At 40.7% G+C, this 21,638-nt stretch overlaps 2 protein-coding genes across 2 annotated transcripts in view; one reads left to right on the forward strand and one right to left on the reverse strand.

The window, feature by feature from the left end:
* LOC133546510 (oocyte zinc finger protein XlCOF22-like) overlaps nucleotides 1-21,638 on the forward strand; it is a 42,136-nt gene that overhangs the window by 16,709 nt on the left and 3,789 nt on the right. The window lies entirely within an intron of this gene.
* Nucleotides 1,156-15,291, reverse strand: LOC133546513 (oocyte zinc finger protein XlCOF22-like). The gene is made up of 3 exons (XM_061892289.1): nucleotides 14,872-15,291; nucleotides 13,606-13,872; nucleotides 1,156-3,081 (listed from the first exon to the last, which is right to left on the reverse strand). Exons 1-3 carry the CDS (start codon nucleotides 14,972-14,974, stop codon nucleotides 2,015-2,017), a joined length of 1,437 nt encoding a protein of 478 aa, XP_061748273.1. The 5' UTR covers nucleotides 14,975-15,291; the 3' UTR covers nucleotides 1,156-2,014.

The following is a 21,638-nucleotide window of genomic DNA, read 5'->3' on the forward strand; positions in this document are numbered from 1 at the left end:
CTGATATTAATATTCTTCTATTGTTTAGAATATTACAGTCTACTCTTTTTCTTTGCTCAAATGAACAGGATGGAAGTGTCTTTAATTGTCACTACTATCTATATATAATTATGTATATAATAATCTTCATTACCGCTTGATTTAACTCTCATTTTATTTTATCCATAGAGAACTTAACCATAAAAAGATGGCTGCACATCAATAAACCATCACTAAACTTCAATAAAACTAAATACATCATATTTGAAGATTGTAAAAATGTAAAACACAAATTATGATGGATAATATTGAAATTAAAGGAATTAAGGTAATCGCATTTTTCTGAGTTAATATAGATGATGAAGTAAACTGGACACTACATGTAAGTCATATAAAGAAAACAATAAAACAATGGAGTGCAATACTAAAGAGAATAAAATACGTACAAATATTAACTAGAATTATTGTAGCCAACTTCAGTTGAAACATACATTGTTTATTGCATAAAAGTCTGGGGACATACATATAAAACAATCACACAACAATCATCATATTCAAGAGAGTAATAAAGACAACTAATAGAATGGATTCTAGAGACTCAACAAATTATTCAAAAAATCACACATTATAAAAGTAAAAGATCTTGTATAAAAGACAACTGTTCAAATGATGTATAAAGTAAATAATAATATGCTTCCAGAAGTGGTCCAGAAGATGTTTCAGATGTGAAGCAGTAAATATGAACTAAGAGGGATTTATGTGTACTCAAAAGCAAAGGTATGAACACATGTAAAACAAATATGTACATCATATAAAGGAGTTCATCTATGGAATCATCTACAATTACAAAATAAAATATGTAACACGTCATTTTTCAAAAAACATATAAAACACTATTATGAATAAGTATAGAGGTAAATTATGGATATTTACACATACAATGTTTATTGTATGTAACATAATTGTATGTACTGTTTAGTCTCACCTTTTCAGTCAAATTGTTGTGTTCATTTCAAAGTACACAAATGTGTATATTAATGCATGTACATGACTGTGATAAACACACTAATCTGAAGTCTCTAATCTATAAATGTTAGAATCATATTAACAAGATTGTGTTAGACAAACAACAATGTCACACATGTTATATGTGCTGATGTTGTTAGAAAGTCAAAATGAAAGTCTGGACAGTTTATTTCAAATCCTGCAGTTTCATTTGCTGCTGCTGTTCTCACCAGCACACTTGTGTTTCTTACACTGGTACTTAGAAGACAATCTTTCACCACACACACTGCAACTCAGCACTTTCTCACCTGCGTGTGTTCTCATATGCACTGTAAGAGTGTTTAGGTGACCAAAGCTTTTATCGCAGCTTGAACAGGAGTATGGTTTTTCACCAGACTGCTATATCATGTGTAATTTTAAGTGTCGTCCTTCTATATAACTTTTACAACATACTGAACATATGAAAGGTTTTTCACCAGCGTGTGTTCTCATTTTTACTTTTAAACTTTGTCTTATGACAAAACTTTTACCACATTATGAGAAGGAACAAGGTTTTTCTCCAGTGTGTATTCTCATGTGTGTTTTTAAATGTTGCCTTCGAATAGATTTTTTACCAAAGATTGAACATGAAAAAGGTTTTTCTCCAGTGTGTAGTGTCATGTGTGCTTTGAAATGCTTCTTTTGAGTAAAATCTTTACCGCAGATTGAACATGAAAAAGGTTTTTCTCCAGTGTGTGTTCTCAAATGTACTTTTAAACCTTGATTTATTACAAAACTTTTACCACATTCTGAGCAGGAAATTTTATTTTCTCCAGTGGTAATCTCATATGTACTTTCAAAGATTGCCTTTGAGTAAAATTTTTAACACAAATTGAACATGAAAAAGGTTTTTTCTCCAGTGTGTATTGTCATGTGTGTTTTAAAATTTTGCCTTCGAGTAAAATTTTTACCACAGATTGAACATGAAAAACGTTTTACTCCAGTGTGTGTTCTCATATGTACTTTTAAACTTTGATTTAGTACGATACTTTTACCACAGTCTGAGCAGGAAACATTTTTTTTCTCCATTGTGTAATCTCATATGTACTTTCAAAGATTGCCTTTGAGTAAAATTTTTGACACAAATTGAACATGAAAAAGGTTTTTCTCCAGTGTGTATTGTCATGTGTGTTTTAAAATTTTGCCTTCGAGTAAAATTTTTACCACAGATTGAACATGAAAAAGGTTTTTCTCCAGTGTCTATTCTCATGTGTGTTTTCAAATTATGGCTTTGAGTATAATTTTTACCACATTCTGAGCAGGAACAATGTTTTCCTCCAGTGTGTGTACTCATGTGTGATTTTAAATAGTACCTTTGAATAAAAACTTTCCCACAGATTGAACATAAAAAAGGTCTTTCTCCAGTGTGTGTTCTCATGTGTACTTTCAAATGTTGACTTCGTGTAAAACCTTTACCACATTCTGAGCAAGAAAAAGGTTTTTCTCCAGTGTGTGTTCTCATGTGTGATTTCAGACGACAATGGTATTTAAAAGTTTTGTGAGAGTGAGAAGATGTGAAGTGAGTGTTGTCAGTGTGACATGTCTTATCATCTTTAGAGTCTTCATCATCAGTGTCAGGAGAGTGTGACGTTGTGTCCTCACTATCTGATAGTGGAGCTAAGAGCTTGTCTGCTTGTGATCCTCCACAGTGGTCTCCATCAGCTTCTGTTGTCATGTGTTGTGTTGAGCTGCTGCTTGGAGGCTCCCCCCCTCCCCTCTCCTCACTTTCACCTTTCACCTCATCATCTTCACTCTTCACAGGGACACCAGTCACTGGGAACTCCTCCAACCATTTAGGCTGACTGATGCCCTCTTCCTCCTCTTCCTCTTTAATGTAAGGGGTCACTGGGTCCTCCTCTTCCTCCTTAGAGTGAGGAGTCAGTGGATCCACCACTTCCTTTTTAAAATGGGGTGTCAGTGGGTCCTCCTCTTCCTTTTTAAAATGGGATATCAGTGGGTATTCCTCTTCCTTCTTAATGTGGGAGGGCTGTGGCTCCTCTGTCCGCATCCTGAAGCTCCACTTCTGTTGCTCAGGGTGAAGATGTTCTTCACAGACATCTGCAAGACAAACACAGCATCTCTGCTCAGTCACACAATGCATTCAGTACTTTTACATGCACTTAGGAAAAACAAGTTATCGTATGAACTGTCTTGAAATCTCAGTGACGCACAAACACGCTGCTCTTTACAACATTATTCACAGGAAAAGAAACAAAAACCAGGACAGGACTTTTTACTATGGATGACCGATATGGTTTAAAATTGATTTTGCGATACAGTATTTCATTTAGAATTACTGATAGAACCATTTTAAAACAGGCTACACAGGCTCCTAATTTAGTTGCTGAAATATGCAGTAAAATATTACATTTCCAGTATTATTTTCTCAAATAAAGTAACCAGATATTAACAGTAAATAAACAAGTACATTATTAATAACTGTTTTGACAAAATAATACTATTAGAAACGAACAATATGTTACTGCATATGTGAGCTGCCAAATTAGGAGCTTGTGTACCTGTTTTGAAATTATTCTATTCTCAATCATATATCAAATTATATATTGTGACATATTGTTGTTAGGATATAGATTTGAGGTCATATCGCCCATACCAAACATTGGTTCGTCGAGTCATTTTGTTTGGCCCACCAAATATATTTAATTTTAATATTCTTCAGATGTGCGTGTATGTCTAAAATGTGGGACTACTGTTCTACATCACGTGGAAGTGTCATGTCATGGGGATGGTGTGTTTTCAATTAAGGGTGTGACGATACGGTCAGCTCACCAAAGGATACTCGATATTGGCTTTAGGAGAACGAGACAATATTTTGGTGGTTAACATGATTCTTACACGTGTGTGTACTTCATGTGTATATGAATGTACTTTTAGGGACGGCGTGGCGCAGTGGGAGAGTGGCCGTGCGCAACCCGAGGGTCACTGGTTCAAATCCCACCTAGAACCAACCTCGTCACGTCCGTTGTGTCCTGAGCAAGACACTTCACCCTTGCTCCTGATGGTTGCTGGTTGGCGCCTTGCATGGCAGCTCCCTCCATCAGTGTGTGAATGTGTGTGTGAATGGGTAAATGTGGAAGTAGAGTCAAAGCGCTTTGAGTACCTTGAAGGTAGAAAAGCGCTATACAAGTACAACCCATTTATTTATTTATTTATTTATTTACTTTCCCTTGTGTGCTTAGTTTGACTGTAACTTCATAGTGGATAATATCTATAAACAACCTCAATTGTTTTACATCTTTAATTTGAAGAACTGTTTACTTATCTGACAAATTCAAAGGAAACTGCACTTTTAAAAAATGTCACCTATCATTCACAATCCTTATGTAAGACATTTGTTTCAAACTTTTATGAATTTGAATTATTAAATAATCATGAGCAAAAAATCAGCTAACATTGGAGTCAATGGGAGCTCCTCTGTTAGACCCACAAAGTCCTCCAAATAACCATCCCAAAAAATTGCCAACAATACTCATTTTACATTTTGTGACCTGAATATTAACAAAGTATTAATGATATTGTTATTATAAGCGCTAATATTAAGGACCTACTTTTAGCGGCGCATTGATCACAGAAGTAACTAGCTTATGCTGCTATATTGACATACTGAACTGTTTTCTCACCTCTAAGATAATGAAAGCTAATTCTACAAACCCTGTTTCCATATGAGTTGGGAAATTGTGTTAGATGTAAATATAAACAGAATACAATGATTTGCAAATTATTTTCAAGCCATATTCAGTTGAATATGCTACAAAGACAACATATTTGATGTTCAAACTGATAAACATTTTTTTTTTTGCAAATAATCATTAACTTTGGAATTTGATGCCAGCAACACGTAACAAAGAAGTTGGGAAAGGTGGTAATGGATACTGATAAAGTTGAGGAATGCTCATCAAACACTTATGTGGAACATCCCACAGGTGTGCAGGCTAATTGGGAACAGGTGGGTGCCATGATTGAGTATAAAAGCAGCTTCCATGACATGCTAAGTAATTCACAAACAAGGATGGGGTGAGGGTCGCCAATTTGTAAGGAAATTGTTGAACAGTTTCAGAACAACATTTCTCAACGAGCTATTGAAAGGAATTTAGGGATTTTACCATCTACGGTCCGTAAAATCGTCAAAGGGTTCAGAGAATCTGGAGACATCACTGAACGTAAGCGATGATATTACGGACCTTTGATCCCTCAGGTGGTACTGCATCAAAAACTGACGTCAGTGTGTAAAGGATATCACCACACGGGCTCAGGAACACTTCATAAAACCACTGTCAGTAACTATAGTTGGGCGCTACATGTGTAAGTGCAAGTTAAAACTCTACTATGCAAAGCGAAAACCATTTATCAACAACACACAGGAACGCCGCCGGTTTCTCTGGGCCCGAGCTCATCTAAGATGGATTGATGCAAAGTGGAAAAGTGTTCTGTGGTCTGACGAGTCCACATTTCAAATTATATTTGGAAACTGTGGACATGGTGTCCTCCGGAACAAATAGGAAAATAACCATCCGGATTGTTCTAGGCGCAGAGTTCAAAAGCCAGCATGTGTGATGGTATGAGGGTGTATTTGTGCCCAAGGCATGGGTAACTTACACATCTGTGAAGGCACCATTAATGCTGAATGGTCCATTCAGGTTTTGGAGCAACATATGTTGTCAACCAAGCAACGTTAACATGGACGTCTCTGCTTATTTCAGCAAAACAATGCCAAGCCATGTGTTACAACAGCGTGGCTTCGTAGTAAAAGAGTGCGGGTACTTTCCTGGCCCGCCCGCAGTCCAGACATGTCTCCCATCAAAAATGTGTGGCACATTATGAAGCGTAAAATACGACAAGACTGTTGAACAACTGAAGCTGTACATCAAGCAATAATGGTAAAAAATTCCACTTTCAAAGCTTCAACAATTAGTTTCCTCAGTTCCCAAACGTTTATTGAGTGTTGTTCTGCCCTCACTATATGTGTTGAGGTTATACAGCTTGGCAGACAGCAAACAACCAATCCAGGACGTTCTAATAAAGTTACAAAGCAGATGAATCCATTTAGGTGTCATGGTCCACGTCTTGGACCATGTCATTGTTCTGTTTTGTTATCACAGCCTGTTTTGTATTTGACGTCTTTAGTTTCTGGTGGTACTTCCTGGTTTGTTTCGGTTGCCTAGTTACGCATTTAGTGTCACCTGTTTGTTGTTTTTGATCACGTGCAGCTGCCTCTGATTATTTCTGCCCCTATATATGCCTGTGTTTGTTTGCCTTTTGTTCTCGGAGTTTAGTTTGCTACACGCAACAGATGATGTCACATTTCCCGATTGTGGTAAAAGACTTTTTCTTATACGATTAGCTTCCATGCTATATTGTTTGCTTGTCCGTAGTTTATATACTAGCGCTTTTTGTTCGTTCTAGCTTCCACGTTAGTTCTGTTTGTTTTGTTTTCAGTGCCTTGAGCAAGTGTTTTTTGTTCAAAAATTGTTTTTGTAGTGTATAATAAATCATTATCCTTATCCTCACGCTGTGTTCCATCCTCCACTGCACCCACGAGAGAATAACTTTTCACCACGATACCAGCAAGACGTCACAGTAAAGTCCGAGCTAATGAAGCTTCTCTCGCAGCGGAAGTCGAAGAATTCGACAGGATAACGTGGAGGTTAGCCCAAGCGATGCAGGCTGGGACATTCCGCGGCACGCCGTATGTGATGATCTTGGGGCTTGGAGGTCTCCAAGTCCCGCTTGACTCCACTAGGTCCGGCAACGCCCCGTCTCACCCCACCCCCTCGCATGCGTCGGCAGAGGCGGAAGCCGCGGCGAAGGGCATCGCCTAGCGACAGAGACACGCTAACTCCACCATCACCCCTTCACGGACACAGCCACTTTCAACTTGTCCAGGACTCACCATACACGCCTGGTAATCCTTTTTGTTTTTCTACTATTGACTCCTCCGGCTGGTCTGGTAGTCACGGGTACTGCACCCGTGACGTCAGCCCTCTTACGTCCCCAGAACATAGTGGGGATTAAGAATTGTTTTTAGAGCAGGCACTCCCTCAGTCGTCCACAGGGGACATACATGACAATCTTACACTCCTTAAAGACATTTGTTTTCAATCACAGTATAAGTCTTTATTTTCTGAATTTGATTGATTGATACTTTTATTAGTAGATTGCACAGTTCAGTACATATTCCGTACAATTGACCACTAAATGGTAACACCCCAATAAGTTTTTCAACTTGTTTAAGTCGGGGTCCACGTTAATCAATTCATGGTACAAATATATACTATCAACATAATACAGTCATCACACATGTTAATCATCATAGTATATACATTGAATTATTTACATTATTTACAATCTGGGGGTGGGATGCGGATTTTTGGTTGATATCAGTACTTCAGTCATCAACAATTGCATCAACAGAGAAATGTGGACATTGAAACAGTGAAGGTCTTACAGTAGGATATGTACAGCCAGCAGAGAACATAGTGAGTTCACATAGCATAAGAACAAGTATATACATTAGAAGTACATTTGATTATTTACATTAGGTTATTTATAATCCGGGGAGATGGGATGTAAATGGAGGAGGGTATTAGTAAAGGGTTGAAGTTGCCTGGAGGTGTTGTTTTAGAGCGCTTTTGAAGGAGGATAGAGATGCACTTACTTTTATACCTGTTGGGAGTGCATTCCACATTGATGTGGCATAGAAGGATAATGAATTAAGACCTTTGTTAGATCGGAATCTGGGTTTAACGTGGTTTGTGGAGCTCCCCCTGGTGTTGTGGTTATGGCGGTCAGGAAGTAGTTGGACATGTACTTCGGTATCAGGGAGGTGTAGCGGATTTCATAGACTAGGCTCAGTGCAAGTTGTTTTACTCTGTCCTCCACCCTGAGCCAGCCCACTTTGGAGAAGTGGGTTGGAGTGAGGTGTGATCTGGCGTGGAGGTCTAAAAGTAACCGGACTAGCTTATTCTGGGATGTTTGGAGTCTAGATTTAAGGGTTTTGGAGGTGCTAAGGTACCAGGAGGAGCAAGCGTAATCGAAAAAAGGTTAAATGAGAGTTCCCGCTAGAATATTCAAGGTGCTTTTGTTGACCAGAGAGGAGATTCTGTAGAGGAATCTCGTTCTTTGGTTGACCTTTTTGATTACCTTGGTTGCCATTTTATCGCAGGAAAGATTAGCTTCTAGAATGGAACGTAGGTAGGTGATCTCATCTTTCCAGGTGATAACAATGTCACCCACTTTTATAGTGAAATCAATGACTTTCTTAAAGGGGAACATTATCACAATTTAAAAAGGGTTAAAACCACTAAAAATCAGTTCCCAGTGGCTTATTTTATTTTTCGAAGTTTTTTTCAGAATTTTACCCGTCCCGGAATATACCTAAAAAAAAGCTTTAACGTGATTGATTTTCGTTATGTGCGAAGCCACTGTTCATTTTCCTGTGACGTCAGATAGCGATGCCAATACAAACAACATGGCGGTTACCATAGCAAGATATAGCGACATTAGCCCGGATTCAGCCTCGGATTTCAGCGGCTTTAGCGATTAAACAGATTATGCATGTATTAAAATGGATGGTAGGAGTATGGAGGCAGATAGCGTAAATGAAATTGAAGAAGAAACTGCAGCTATTGAGCGAATAGCTATTGACGCTATTCGGCCATGTCTGCGTTAGCATCGCCGGTAAAATGTGCGGACCAAACGATCAGGACTTTCGCATCTTGTGACACTGGAGCAACTTAAATCCGTCGATTGGTAAGTGTTTGTTTTGCATTAAATGTGGGTGGAAGGAAACGCTGGATGTAAATATGGTTTCAAATGTACATACAGCTAGCCTAAATAGCATGTTAGCATATGTTTGATTAGCACATAAGTCAACAACATCAACAAAACTCACCTTTGTGATTTCGTTGACTTTATCGTTGGGAATGCATCTGCTTTGAGTGTCGCATGATATCCACACATTCTTGCCATCTCTGTCGTAGCATCGCCGGTAAAAACCAAACGAGGGACTTTCGCATTTCTTGACACTGGAGCAACTTAAATCCGTCGATTGGGATGTGTTTTTTTGACATTAAATGTGGGTGGAGGGAAAGGCTGGATGTAAATATAGCTACAAATGAGGCGTAATGCTGCAATATGTATACACAGCTAGCCTAAATAGCATGTTAGCATCGATTAGCATGCCGTGCTAATCGATGCACATTCTACATAAATCAACTAGAATCATTCCCTGATCGTGTTGTTACACCCTCCGACAACACACCGACGAGGCATGATGTCTCCAAGGTACCGGAAAACAGTCGAAAAAACGGAAAATAACAGAGCTGATTTGACTTGTGTTTGTAATGTGGTGGAGAAAAATGCTGTTCTCTACCTAGGTGACGTCACGTTCTGACGTCATCACTCCGAGAGCGATAAACAGAGAGGCGTTTAATTCGCCAAAATTCACCCATTTAGAGTTCGGAAATCGGTTAAAAAAATATATGGTCTTTTTTCTGCAACATCAAGGTATATATTGATGCTTACATAGGTCTGGTGATAATGTTCCCCTTTAAGGTTGATATGGGACCCATATAGGATGGATTCCGTTTTACCTAAGTGTATGGATAGCTTGTTGTCAGAGAGCCAGGTGCAAATATTAAGTAGTTCAGCACTGAGGATTTGTTCCACCTGTGACTTGTCCTTGCCGGATACCAGCAGGGCCGAGTCATCCACAAACAGGAAGAATTCACAGTGGCATGCTGATGGCATGTCATTTACGTATATTAGGAACAGTAAAGGTCCTAGTATACTGCCTTGGGGGACTCCACAGCTTACTGAGAGGGGAGGGGCACCTCTACCACCTGTTTCTTCCCCTCCAAGTAAGATTGCATCCAGCTTGATGAGGTTTCATCGAATCCGATTGCTCGGAGCTTATCCAACAGTATAGCGTGGTTAACGGTGTCAAAGGCCTTCTGAATGTCCAGCATGACCATGCCGCAGTATTTGCCCGCGTCCACCTCAGTTAGAGAAGGCATGTGTCAGTGGAGTGCTTAGTTCTGAAGCCGGATTGGAATTTGTACATTAGTTTATTAGTAGCAAGGTATCCATCAACCTGTTCATAAACTATTTTTTCCATTACTTTCAAAATGGAACTGAGCATAGAAACAGGTCGGTAGTTACCAGGTTCTAATTTGCTTCCTTTTTTTATAAAGGGGGGTTACTCTTGCTATCTTGAAATCCTTGGGTAACTGGCCTTGTTTGATTGAGAAGTTTATTATATGTGTGATTATTGGGGCAATGGTGGTGGCAGAGTCCCCTCTGAAACCCCTCCACCTGTGACTTTTCCTCCCACCCTGTCTACCTCTTTCAGTTCCTACCCCCACTCACCCCTAGAGGTAGTTTTAGACCGTAGAGAGAGCGTCTGGCATCCGCTTGTGGAAGGGGGGGCTCGTGCTGGAGGTAGCACAGCGGCGTTCAGCCGAGTCTCTTCTCCTAGTTTGTATGGTTGACAGGTATTCTTGTTTCCATCGCTTCCAGAATCTATCAGAGAGAGATTGGACTTTCCGCCATTGTTGTGAGTGAATGTCTTTCACGTTGAAGTCTCCTGGCGGTGCAGATATGACGTCTCTCTTCAGTGTCAGCAAGGTTGCAGGTGTTAGTATTGCTGGCATCTCTGGGTCAGTTGAAACTGGAATGAGAGGTCTTGCGTTTATAATTGCCATGACCTCAGCCATGAGAGTGATGAGCACCTCATGAGAAAGGTGAGAGCCTCCCTCCTTAAGGAGCAATGCATCCAGGATACGGCGAGTGATGCCAATTAGTCTTTCCCACACTCCTCCCATGTGGGAAGAGTTTGGCGGATTGAAGATCCAAGTGCACACTTAGTCCTGCAGGTAAGTTTTCAACTCTTTTTCCAACGACTCTTCCTCTTTTTCCGACCACTTGTCCCTCGCCGTCACCTTCTCTTCCTCGCCATGCTTCTCGTCGTCTGTGCTGGAGTCCATGACGATGGCCTTGGACTTGCTCCCCGCTCTGGACTTCTTGGGGCTGGACGAGGAGCGTCCTGCTTGGGCGTCGCTCTTCTTGCCCTTGGCGGCGGACTTGTCGGCCGACACTTTTTTCTTGGCCCTCTTCTTTTTCTTGGCGTTGACTTTCAAGATGTCAAAACCATATGGTACATCAGCGAAGCAATACAAAAACTCATGAAAAAAATAAACACAGCAGTAAAACACTTACATACAAACAAGACAGCTGCTTGTACACCCGAAAGAGAACAAAGAACAGTGTCTAAGAGGAGCATCAACATTTGCATTTAAACTGTAAAATCCTGTTTATGATTTATTTACTCTACTTATTTAAATATGAACATTTTCCTTTAGGAAACTTTTATGATTTGTGTGTTGTTGTAGCTGGTATGCTGCAATTTTTTTTTTTTCCCCCCAAGATGGCGACCCTGTAGTGGCTGCTGTTGGCAGGAACTCTGTGCTCTTGTGTCATCCTTTTGTGTTTCCCTCTTATTCATGTTTATATATATATATACATATATATATATATATATGTGTATTATTATTTTATTTTTTTTTGCCTTTTGGTCCGGACCTTTTTGGACTGTGTGACAAGGGGTGGCACTTTCGTGACTTCTGCGGTGCTTTTTTGTGAACTTCTGGATCTGCCTCCCGAGAGCCTTTTGGCCATGGAGACCAGCTGCTGGGTTTCTGCCACACCAGAGTCCGTTTGGAGAGCCTGGAGGAGATGCAGATGAAGAGACAGGACTGCGGAGTTAGCACTGACCGCCGGGACGGAAAAGCTTCACAGTGTCTTGGCTGAATGAGCAGGTATCGGACACCTCGGTCTCTTTGGACATATCCTCACTCATCCATGCGGACTGGACACTGGCCGAGACTTGGTTTGGCGGCCAAGAGTGGAGTCGGCTCTCTTGGTTGCTTTGTTGGGTCTGCTCCCGTCTCTGGCCAAGCTCCCTTCACCCCAGCAGACGATGGCGTGGGACACCGCAAAAGCCACCACATTGTATATGTTTCTTTTACTTTTTATTCATGTATGTATGTAGAAGTGGATGGTTGCATCAGCTCTGCTCTTTTAATGTCCTTTGTCCTCTTTGATGTTTCCCTCTTACACACATGAAAGAGGAATGTGTGCTATGGCAATGAGTTGTTTTCTTCCCTTGGCCTCAGTCTGGACCCCCTCTCCAGGGGCCCAGGCTTGGACCGATTTTTTTTTTTTCTCTCATTGCCCCCACTTGTTTACCTGTATGTATCTCAACTTTTTTGCAAGGGGCGCCGCAAGTTGGCAGACCCGTCAGCGATCCTGTTCTGTCTCCCTAGAATGTTTGTCTGACCTTGAATGGGATTCTGCTGAACATTTTAATTTCCCCTCGGGGGTTAATAAAATGTGTCTGATTCTGATGTTTAACATCAACAAAACATAGCTAATTAGTAAAAATAAACTACATTAATTCATCTCTCAACGGTGTTGAGACATTGCTGGACACCGGAGTAGTAACTAAATCCAAATAAAAAATGATTTTATTTTTTTAAGATATCTGGCTTGTATTTTCAGTAGGGATATAAATTTATAGATTCATGGATATGATACCCTAATAAATATTCCTTATCGATACCAGTATTTATCAGTACTCTTGTCGGTACTACATGTCATTTGTGGAAATAAAAACCTGGAAAAAAGGCATTTTAAATAGCATTTCTATTAGCACAAGAGTTTGAACACCTCCAACATGATGTTCTGTAACATTTTAAAGCAGGGAAGTCTTTTATCAGCAGCTGTTTATTTGAAGTCTTAAATAGATAGATAGATAGTACTTCATTGATTCCTTCAGGAGAGTTCCTTCAGGAAAATTTAAAGAAGTCAACTATGTGTGCAGTGCAAGGTGAAATGCAGTTATGTCATCTTCTTCTCAATAACACACACATCAAACTTTGGTTGCTTCCTTATTTATCATCATTCAAAGCTGATTGTAATGTGTAGCAGCGGCAGCTGAACTCAGTGTGAAAATGTATCATAGTTACGTCAGTCAGCTGGAATTAAAAATACAAATAGTTGTGCCGTTAGTCCAGAATCTTCACGGTCCTCATGGACAACATAATTAGGAACCAGTACTAAAAAAATGCTACTTGGTGTACATCTCTTATCTTCACCACTAAACCTTTGAAATATGCTGACATATGTGCTGTTAAAGGTAAATAAACAGTAGCCATATTGAATGTTTGCCTTCATTTGACCACGTGAGGTAAGGAGGACGGCCTCTAAGTCACATGGTTACACCCCAGCAATTACACTGTTGATGATTGATGAGTATGTTTATCTCCATCTTTAGTGATAAATGTGGCCCCCAGTTGAACATGTGTCACAAACATTGTATTAGATTCTCATAAGGTTCTCATAGTCATCATTGTCACTGACGTCCCACTGGGTGTGAGTTTTCCTTGCCCTTATGTGGGCCTACCGAGGATGTCGTGGTGGTTTGTGCAGCCCTTTGAGACACTAGTGATTTAGGGCTATATAAGTAAACATTGATTGATTGATTGATGTGGATGTTGTGCTTACTTGGACTGTGATGAAGCTGTGAGGACTCAGGTGGTTTGTCTTCATGCTCTTCAGTCTTCACAGAGACAACAGTCAGTGGAAACTTGCTGACATCAGCCTCCTCCTGCCCTAGAAGACACTCTCCCTCCTCTTCCTCTTTGAAATAAGAGGGCTGTGGCTCATCTTTGTCCCCTTTAAAATGTGAGGGCTGTGGATACTTTACAGTGAAACTGTCCCCCTGCAGATGAGGGAGACATTCTTCTTGGTGTCCAATCAGCTGATGGATGTCTACAGGACACAAACAAAACACATTTTAACTCCTACATGCTAAATATTAAATTGTACATGAAATATAGGGCTGTGGCTATTGAAAATGTTATTAATCAAGTGTTCTACTGGAAATTTTCCGATTAGTTGAGTAACTGAATAAAACAGTGTTGCTTGGTTAAAGACAAATTTAAGCGACTATAAAACATTTCACTTAATAATGAACAGTCAATTGGTTTGAGATGGTATGAGATCAAAATGTTATCTTTAGATCAGGCTTTGTTTTTTTGACAATCACAGCCACATTAAAAAGTCAAAGTACCAATGATTGTCATACACACACTAGGTGTGGGGAGATTATTCCCTGCATTTAGCCCATCACCCTTGATCACACCCTGGGAGGTGAGGGGAGCAGTGAGCAGCAGCGGTGGCCATGCCCGGGAATAACTTTTATGGTGATTAAACCCCAATTACAACCCTTGATTCTGAGTGCAAGGCAGAGAAGTAATGGGTCCCATTTTTATAATATTTGGTATGACTGGGTTGGGGTTTGAACTCACAACCTACCGATCTCAGGGAGGGTGCACCGACATGAAGGAAATAACAGGTCAGTATGCTTTGACACACATATATAACTTGTCAAACCTGCCAGCTATCAGGCTAGGTTTACAGCATCAGTCACCATGGTAACTGACTCTGACTTTGTCTTACCTCTCTTATTTTTGGAGGTAAAACTCTTAAGCTTTACATACTCAGGACTTTGCACTTAACCTGCTCTCTGGAATATTCCCCCGGTGACTGTGTGAGTTTTGTGTAAACATGTTGATACACATTGTTACAAACATCAACCTCTCATAAATATTGTGTGTCTGACAATGTCTCCTTCTTATCAACAATGTAAAACAATCAGTGCATCATCCTCACATGACAATTCATCTTCCTACAGACAATTTATTGAAGAATAGTGTTAATGATGAAATATAAAGTTAGTAAAGATGTGAGAGTAAGAAGTAAACAAACCTGTTCTGTGTAACACAACTTGATGTTTTTCATGTTGTCGCTCTTTCTCCTCTTTTGTTGGACTAAGTTCCTCCTCGTACTCTGCTGTGGTTCTTTGGCACATTTTCACACAATCACAACACTTTACACTCACACTTGATCTCTACTTAGTGATGTGTTTTGATCACTTCCGCCTCTCTTTGTTAGCAGCTAACAAGCTAAGCTAACTAGCAGGCTAAGCTAGCTCGAGAAGCATCAAAGTGCGCTCAGACTAATATAACCGGATGCAAACAGTTATTAACGATGTTTACTCTATTTACTAGAGTGTAATAAAGGACATATATGTGTACATGGAGGCACAGATTAAGAACACTGAACTGTGACGACTGCAAAAACGTCTTCACCGTCAGACGCCATCTTGCTTTATCCTCGCCGTGTTTGGTTCGCGCGCAGTGTTGTCAGATCTCGCGAGAGAAACAAGTAAGCAGCTATTTTCCAAATCTCGCGAGAGAAATAAGTAAAACCAGCTTTCCGCCACCGGTAAAAATATTTTATTATATACTATTTACTTATTATGAAAATAAAAGTAAAATTGTCCATTTCAAATTTTCATAGTAAAGACATAAAACTTATTTCTGTAAAAAAAATTCAATATTTAAAAATGTATTCAAACAACAGTAGCATAAGGAATGACAAAAAAGAAACACAATTAATATTACATTAATGATATTATTTTTGTTTTTGATGTTAATCGTTTTTATAATGTAATTTAGAATGTGGGAGGTTTTCATGTTCTTTTCAAATTTCCTTTGAATAGAATAGAATAGAATAGAGTTTTATTGTCATTATTGCAGTGAACAGGTTCAAAGAACAACGAAATTGGAGCAGATCCCCAAAGGTGCATGTACAATATGGTAATATAAATAGTACAAAAAAAGGTAGATAGAAATAAGAGATGTATCTATATATGTATATATATCCACACAGATGCATACATGCATGCATATGAATATATATACACACATGCATATAACATTATTGCTTATTACAGTCCGAAAAAATTGAAAGAAATTAAAAACATGACACATGAGGACATGAAGGACATATTGTGCTACTATGGCTCTTGGGTAAAAGCTGATTTTTAGTGAATTTGTACCAGCTTTTAGCACCCTATACCGCCTGCCCGAGGGTGGCATTATATATATTATATCCATCTATCGATTGATAGATAGATAGATAGATAGATCTATCTCTCTTTCCATTTTCTACCGCTTATTCCCTTTTGGGGTCGCAGGGGGTGGGGCTGGGAGGGGGGGTGCTGGTGCCTATCTCAGCTACAATTGGGCGGAAGGCGGCGTACACCCTGGACAAGTCCCCACCTTATCGCAGGACCAACACAGATAGACTGACAACATTCACACTCACACTCACACACACACTAGGGCCAATTTAGTGTTGCCAATCAACCTATCGCCAGGTGCATGTCTTTGGAGGTGGGAGGGGCCTATCCCCAGGTGCATGTCTTCTGAAGTGGGAGGAAGCCGGAGTACCTGGAGGGAACCCACACATTCATGGGGAGGACATGCAAACTCCACACAGAAAAATCCCGAGCCCGGGATTGAACCCTGACTACTCAGGACTTTCGTATTGTGACACAGACGCACTAACCCCTCTTCCATCGTGCTGCCAGATATACATGTATAGATATAATATATGTCATGCCAATTGAAATTTAAAGAGGACATGAAAACCTCCCACATTCTAAAATACATTATGAAAACAAATGATCATCAAAAACAAAAATAATATCATAAGTGTAATATTTATTTTGTTTCTTTTTTTCTTTCCTTATGCTACTGTTGTTTCAATACATTGTTAAATATTTGAATATTTTTACGAAAATAAGTTGTATGTCTTTGTTTTGAAAATTTAAAATGGACAGTGTAGATCATTTGGTGAAATGACTGTTTTGTTGTTGTTTGTGGTTACCCGTAGGAAGAACTGTGCTGAGCTGCATGAATAAGTTGGCTTTAATTAAGACTTCAGCAGGACAGTAATTGTACATACGCACTGCATGAGAGGGTGGTAGTAACTGACTCCTCGATGTGCACACCCTGGTGGTGTGTTCGAGAATTACAACATGAAAACAGCTGCAAGAAACAAAATCTGTACAAAAAATGCTGCAAGTCAAAGCCACAGAGTCAGTCCAAGTTTACCACAAACAAGTGCTATAGACAGTCTGTGCATGATGTGACAGTGGATCAACACAGCCAAAGTGAAAATGACACATTCTACGTGGATGGCTTGGAAACAGAAAATTGCATTGACTCTGTAAATCCACAACAAAGAGACCAAGATGAAGGATTTGTCACAGTGTGCATAAACGACATGCCAACCAAAATGAAAGTGGATACAGGTGCTAAATGCAATGTAATGTCACTGAAGACTTTCAATAGAGTAAACAGCGGCGTGAAACTCGCCAAACAACACAGAAGCACAAATTTGGTGGCTTACGGAGGAGCCAAAATGGAGACACAAGGTGAAGCTACGCTGACATGCTTTTTAAAGGGACAGCGCCACTTACTGCCATTTTTCACAGTGGATAGAATGTGACATCACTGTTGGGCTTCCGTGCATGCCTGCGTACGGGGCTAGTCGAGTTGAGTCCCGATGTGCACCATGTCACCACAGAGAACACTGGAGAGTTCAGTGCACGGATCCTCACACAATACCAAGATATTTTCAGTGAAGAGCTCGGAGAACTACCAGTTGTTTACACAATGACAGTGGACCCCAATGTGCCGCCAGTTGTTAGGCCGGCCCACCGCATCCCAGTAGCGATGCAAGACTGTGTGAAAGCTGAACTTAAACGCATGGAAAGCATAGACGTTATTACTTCAGTCACCGAACCAACAGCTTGGGTGTCATCCATGGTCGCTGGGCACAAGAAAGGCAAATCAGAAATCAGATTGTGCATCAACCCCAAAGATTTAAAGGCCTACTGAAATGAGATTTTCTTATTTAAACGGGGACAGCAGGGCCATTCTATGTGTCATACTTGATCATTTCGCAATATTGCCATATTTTTGCTGAAAGGATTTAGTAGTGATCATCCACGATAAATTTCGCAACTTTCGGTGCTAAGAGAAATGCTGGAAGTCGCAGACGATGACGTCACATGTTTGATGGCTCCTCACATATTCACATTGTTTTTAATGGGAGCCTCCAACAAAAAGTGCTATCCGGACCGAGAAAACAACAATTTTCCCATTAATTTGAGCGAGGATGAAAGATTCGTGTTTGGGGATATTGATAGCGACGGACTAGAAAAAAATAATTTTAAAAAAGTTTTAAAAAAAAAACGTGATTGCATTGGGACGGATTCCGAAGTTTTTTGACATATTTACTAGGCTAATTCTAGGAAATCCCTTATCTTTCTATTGTGTTGCTAGTGTTTTAGTGAGTTAAATAGTACCTGATAGTCGGAAGTGTGTCTCCACGACTGTCTTGACGCGCAGTGTCTCAGGGGAGTTGACGGCAGCTATGGATGGCACAAGCTCAGCTTTTCTCCGGTAAGAACTGACTTTTTAACCACAATTTTCTCACCGAAACCTGCTGGTTGACATATGGTCGGGATCCATGTTCTCTTGACCGCGCTCTGATCCATAGGAAAGTTTCAGCTCCAGGAATTTTAAACAAGGAATCACCGTGTGTTTGTGTGGCTAAAAGCTAAAGCTTCCCAACTCCATCTTTCTACTGTGACTTCTCCAATATTAATTGAACAAATTGCAAAAGATTCAGCAACACAGATCTCCAAAATACTGTGTAATTATGCCGTTAAAGCAGACGACTTTTAGCTGTGTGTGTGTGCAGCGCTCATACTTCCTATAAACCTGTGACGTCTTGCGTACACGTCATCATTACACAACGTTTCGAAGACGAAACTCCCGGGAAATTTTAAATTGCAATTTATTAAACCAAAAAGGCCGTATTGGCATGTGTTGCAATGTTAATATTTCATCATTGATATATAAACTATCAGACTGCATGGTGGGTAGTAGTGGCTTTCAGTAGGCCTTTAAATGAAGCACTAAAACGGCCCCACCACCCCATGAGAAGTGTGGAGGAGGTAGCAGCACAAATGTTTTCAGTACTAGATGCAAAAAATTCATTCTGGCAGATGCGCCTGGACAAGAAGTCCTCAAATAAACCTCAAACTCAACCCGCAGAAATGCAAATTTCGACTTGACCAAGTAAACTACGTTGGTCATATCTTCAGAAGTAAAGGTTTGAAAGTTGACCCCTCCAAAACTGCTGCTATCACAGACATGCCAGTCCCCACAGATGTCACTTCACTTCAACGTTTCCTGGGAATGGTTAACTATCTTGGCAAGCACATTCCAAACCTCAGTGACATCGCAACGCCACTGAGGAAGCTGACTCACAAAGAGACCGCATGGTGCTGGTTCCAGCAACACCAAGATGCTTTCGACCGCCTGAAAGCATGTCTCTCCTTTCCATCAGTATTGGCCTACTAAGATGTCAAAGAGCCAGTCAGGCTGACCTGTGAGGCGTCATGCTTTGGACTAGGAGCTGCCTCATGTAAAATGGAAGGCCAGTAGCCTTTGCATCCCGCGCCCTTACAGAAACAGAAACTCAATACGCTCAAATTGAGAAGGAGCTACTAGCTCTTGTGTTTGCATGCACCAAGTTCAGAGACTATGTGTATGGCAAGGCCACCACAGTAGAAACTGACCACCAACCGTTGGGGACTATCTTGAAGAAACCAATTCACAATGCCCCGGCCCGTCTTCAGCGGATGCTGCTACGCTTGCAAAACTATGACATAAGCCTAATCTACAAAAAAGAAAGCACATGTACTTGGCTGACACTCTTTCAAGAGCCCCTAATGCAACAGACAGTGAGAGCCCATCTGATAGTAGTTCTTTCGACGTCATGTCGGTGAGCTACATTTCTACAGCCCGCCTGGAAGAGCTCAAGAAGCACATGGAGGAGGTTGAAGTAATGCAGACTCAGTGTAGTTATCCAGCGTAGATGGCCTGCCAGAAAGACTCAGCTGCAGCCTGCCATTGAAGTTTTCTTCCCCTACAGAGACAAACTCACTGTGGAAGATGGAATTGTCATGAAAGGGCAGAAAGCAGTCATTCCAACGTCACTACAAAAAGAGTACATTAAGATTGTACACAAAGGTCACCCAGGCATTGAAGCGACCAAACGCAGAGCAAGAGGCATCATCTTTTGGCCATCAATGTCACGAGACATCACTAAAGAACTACTTTTTTGCACAGTGTGCAGCAGCACAAAACCACATCAGCAAAAAGAACCACTTCATCTTCATCCAGTTCCAGACCTTCCGTGGTCCACAGTTGCTACAGACATTTTTGAATGGCGTGGACAACACTACCAGATGACAGTGGATTCCTATTCTGGATGGTTTGAAATTGACCTTCTACAAAACATCACAGCGACAGTTGTAATTTCCAAAATGAAAAGACGTTTTTCAGTGCACGGTACACCACACACACTGCTATCTGACAATGCAAGAAAGTACAAGTGTGAGCAATTCAGGAAATTTGCTGAGGAGCGGGACTTCATCCACACCACCAGCAGTCCAGAGTTTCCCCAGTCGAATGGACTTGAGGAAAGAGTTGTCAGGAGTGCAAAGCAACTGATGGAGAAATCCCACCGGGACAAAACTGATGTCTTCCTAAACCTCCTTAACCTCAGAAACATTCCCAGAGATGCAGACTTTGGTTCCCCTGCCGAACGTTTAATGTCAAGACAAACGTGTGCAGCTATCCCAGTGTGTACCAGACTACTATAGCCAACAGCAAAAGACTCAACACTAGTACACGCTCGACTAGTCGACAAGAGAACTACGGTGAAACGTCACTACGACAAGTCAAGTCGCCCACTGACTCCCTTGGCAGAAGGGCAAGTGACCCGTATGCAGACTCCTGCTGGACATGACCGACTTGGAATAGTGGAAAAGTCGTGCGAAGAGCCACGTTCCTACATCATCCAGTCCGATGGGAGAAGATACAGGAGGAATCGTCGCCACATCGTCCCGGTTCATGAACAACCACCAAAACCGTTCCAGAACGACGAAGCAGACTCTCAGGATGGTAGACATACCATGGTGGACTTGGTCCCTCCCACACCACTGAGAGAAAAGACAGTGATTAGGCAAACGGAAAGTACATCACCAATTCGACCCAGATTCACGACGCAGACTGACACAGCTTACACAACACGTGCAGGTCGAGTTTGCAGACCCAATCCAAAGTATGTGCAGTAAGAAAAGAAAAATGCACCTGTGATTTATTTTGAGATAGTATTTTTCTAGCTGTTCTATGATTTGTTTGGATATTCCATACAGATGGTGAATTGTTTGTACTCACCCTACACAGTTAAGAGATTTGATCTCAGTTACATATGGATATTCATTTCACTTACTGTAAGTTATTTTGTTTTTTTTAAAGACGGTTAACTAAAAGGGAAGTATGTATATCATTTGGTAAAATGACAGTTTTGTTGTTGTAATTCTCAAACACACCACCAGGGTGTGCACATCGAAGAGTCAGATACTACCACCCTCTCATGCAGTGCGTACGTACAATTGCTGTCCTGCTGAACACTTAATTAAGCCAACTTATTCATGCAGCTCGACATAGTTCTTCCTACGGGTAACCACAAAGAACGACACATGCCAACAAAAGTGGGTGACATTGTTATCACCAGGAAAGATGAGATCACCTACCTAGGTT

This window comes from Nerophis ophidion, unplaced genomic scaffold (assembly GCF_033978795.1).
Source record: "Nerophis ophidion isolate RoL-2023_Sa unplaced genomic scaffold, RoL_Noph_v1.0 HiC_scaffold_30, whole genome shotgun sequence".
Lineage (NCBI taxonomy): Eukaryota > Metazoa > Chordata > Actinopteri > Syngnathiformes > Syngnathidae > Nerophis > Nerophis ophidion.

What these genes read in the sequence shown, in the direction of transcription:
- LOC133546513 (XM_061892289.1), bottom strand. Translation starts at nt 14,974, where the DNA reads ATGTGCCAAAGAACCACAGCAGAGTACGAGGAGGAACTTAGTCCAACA. An exon ending in AGTTGTGTTACACAGAACAG is followed by an intron (nt 13,873 to 14,871) that starts GTTTGTTTACTT and finishes TGTGTCCTGTAG; the next exon opens with ACATCCATCAGCTGATTGGA. An exon ending in ACAGCTTCATCACAGTCCAA is followed by an intron (nt 3,082 to 13,605) that starts GTAAGCACAACA and finishes TTTGTCTTGCAG; the next exon opens with ATGTCTGTGAAGAACATCTT.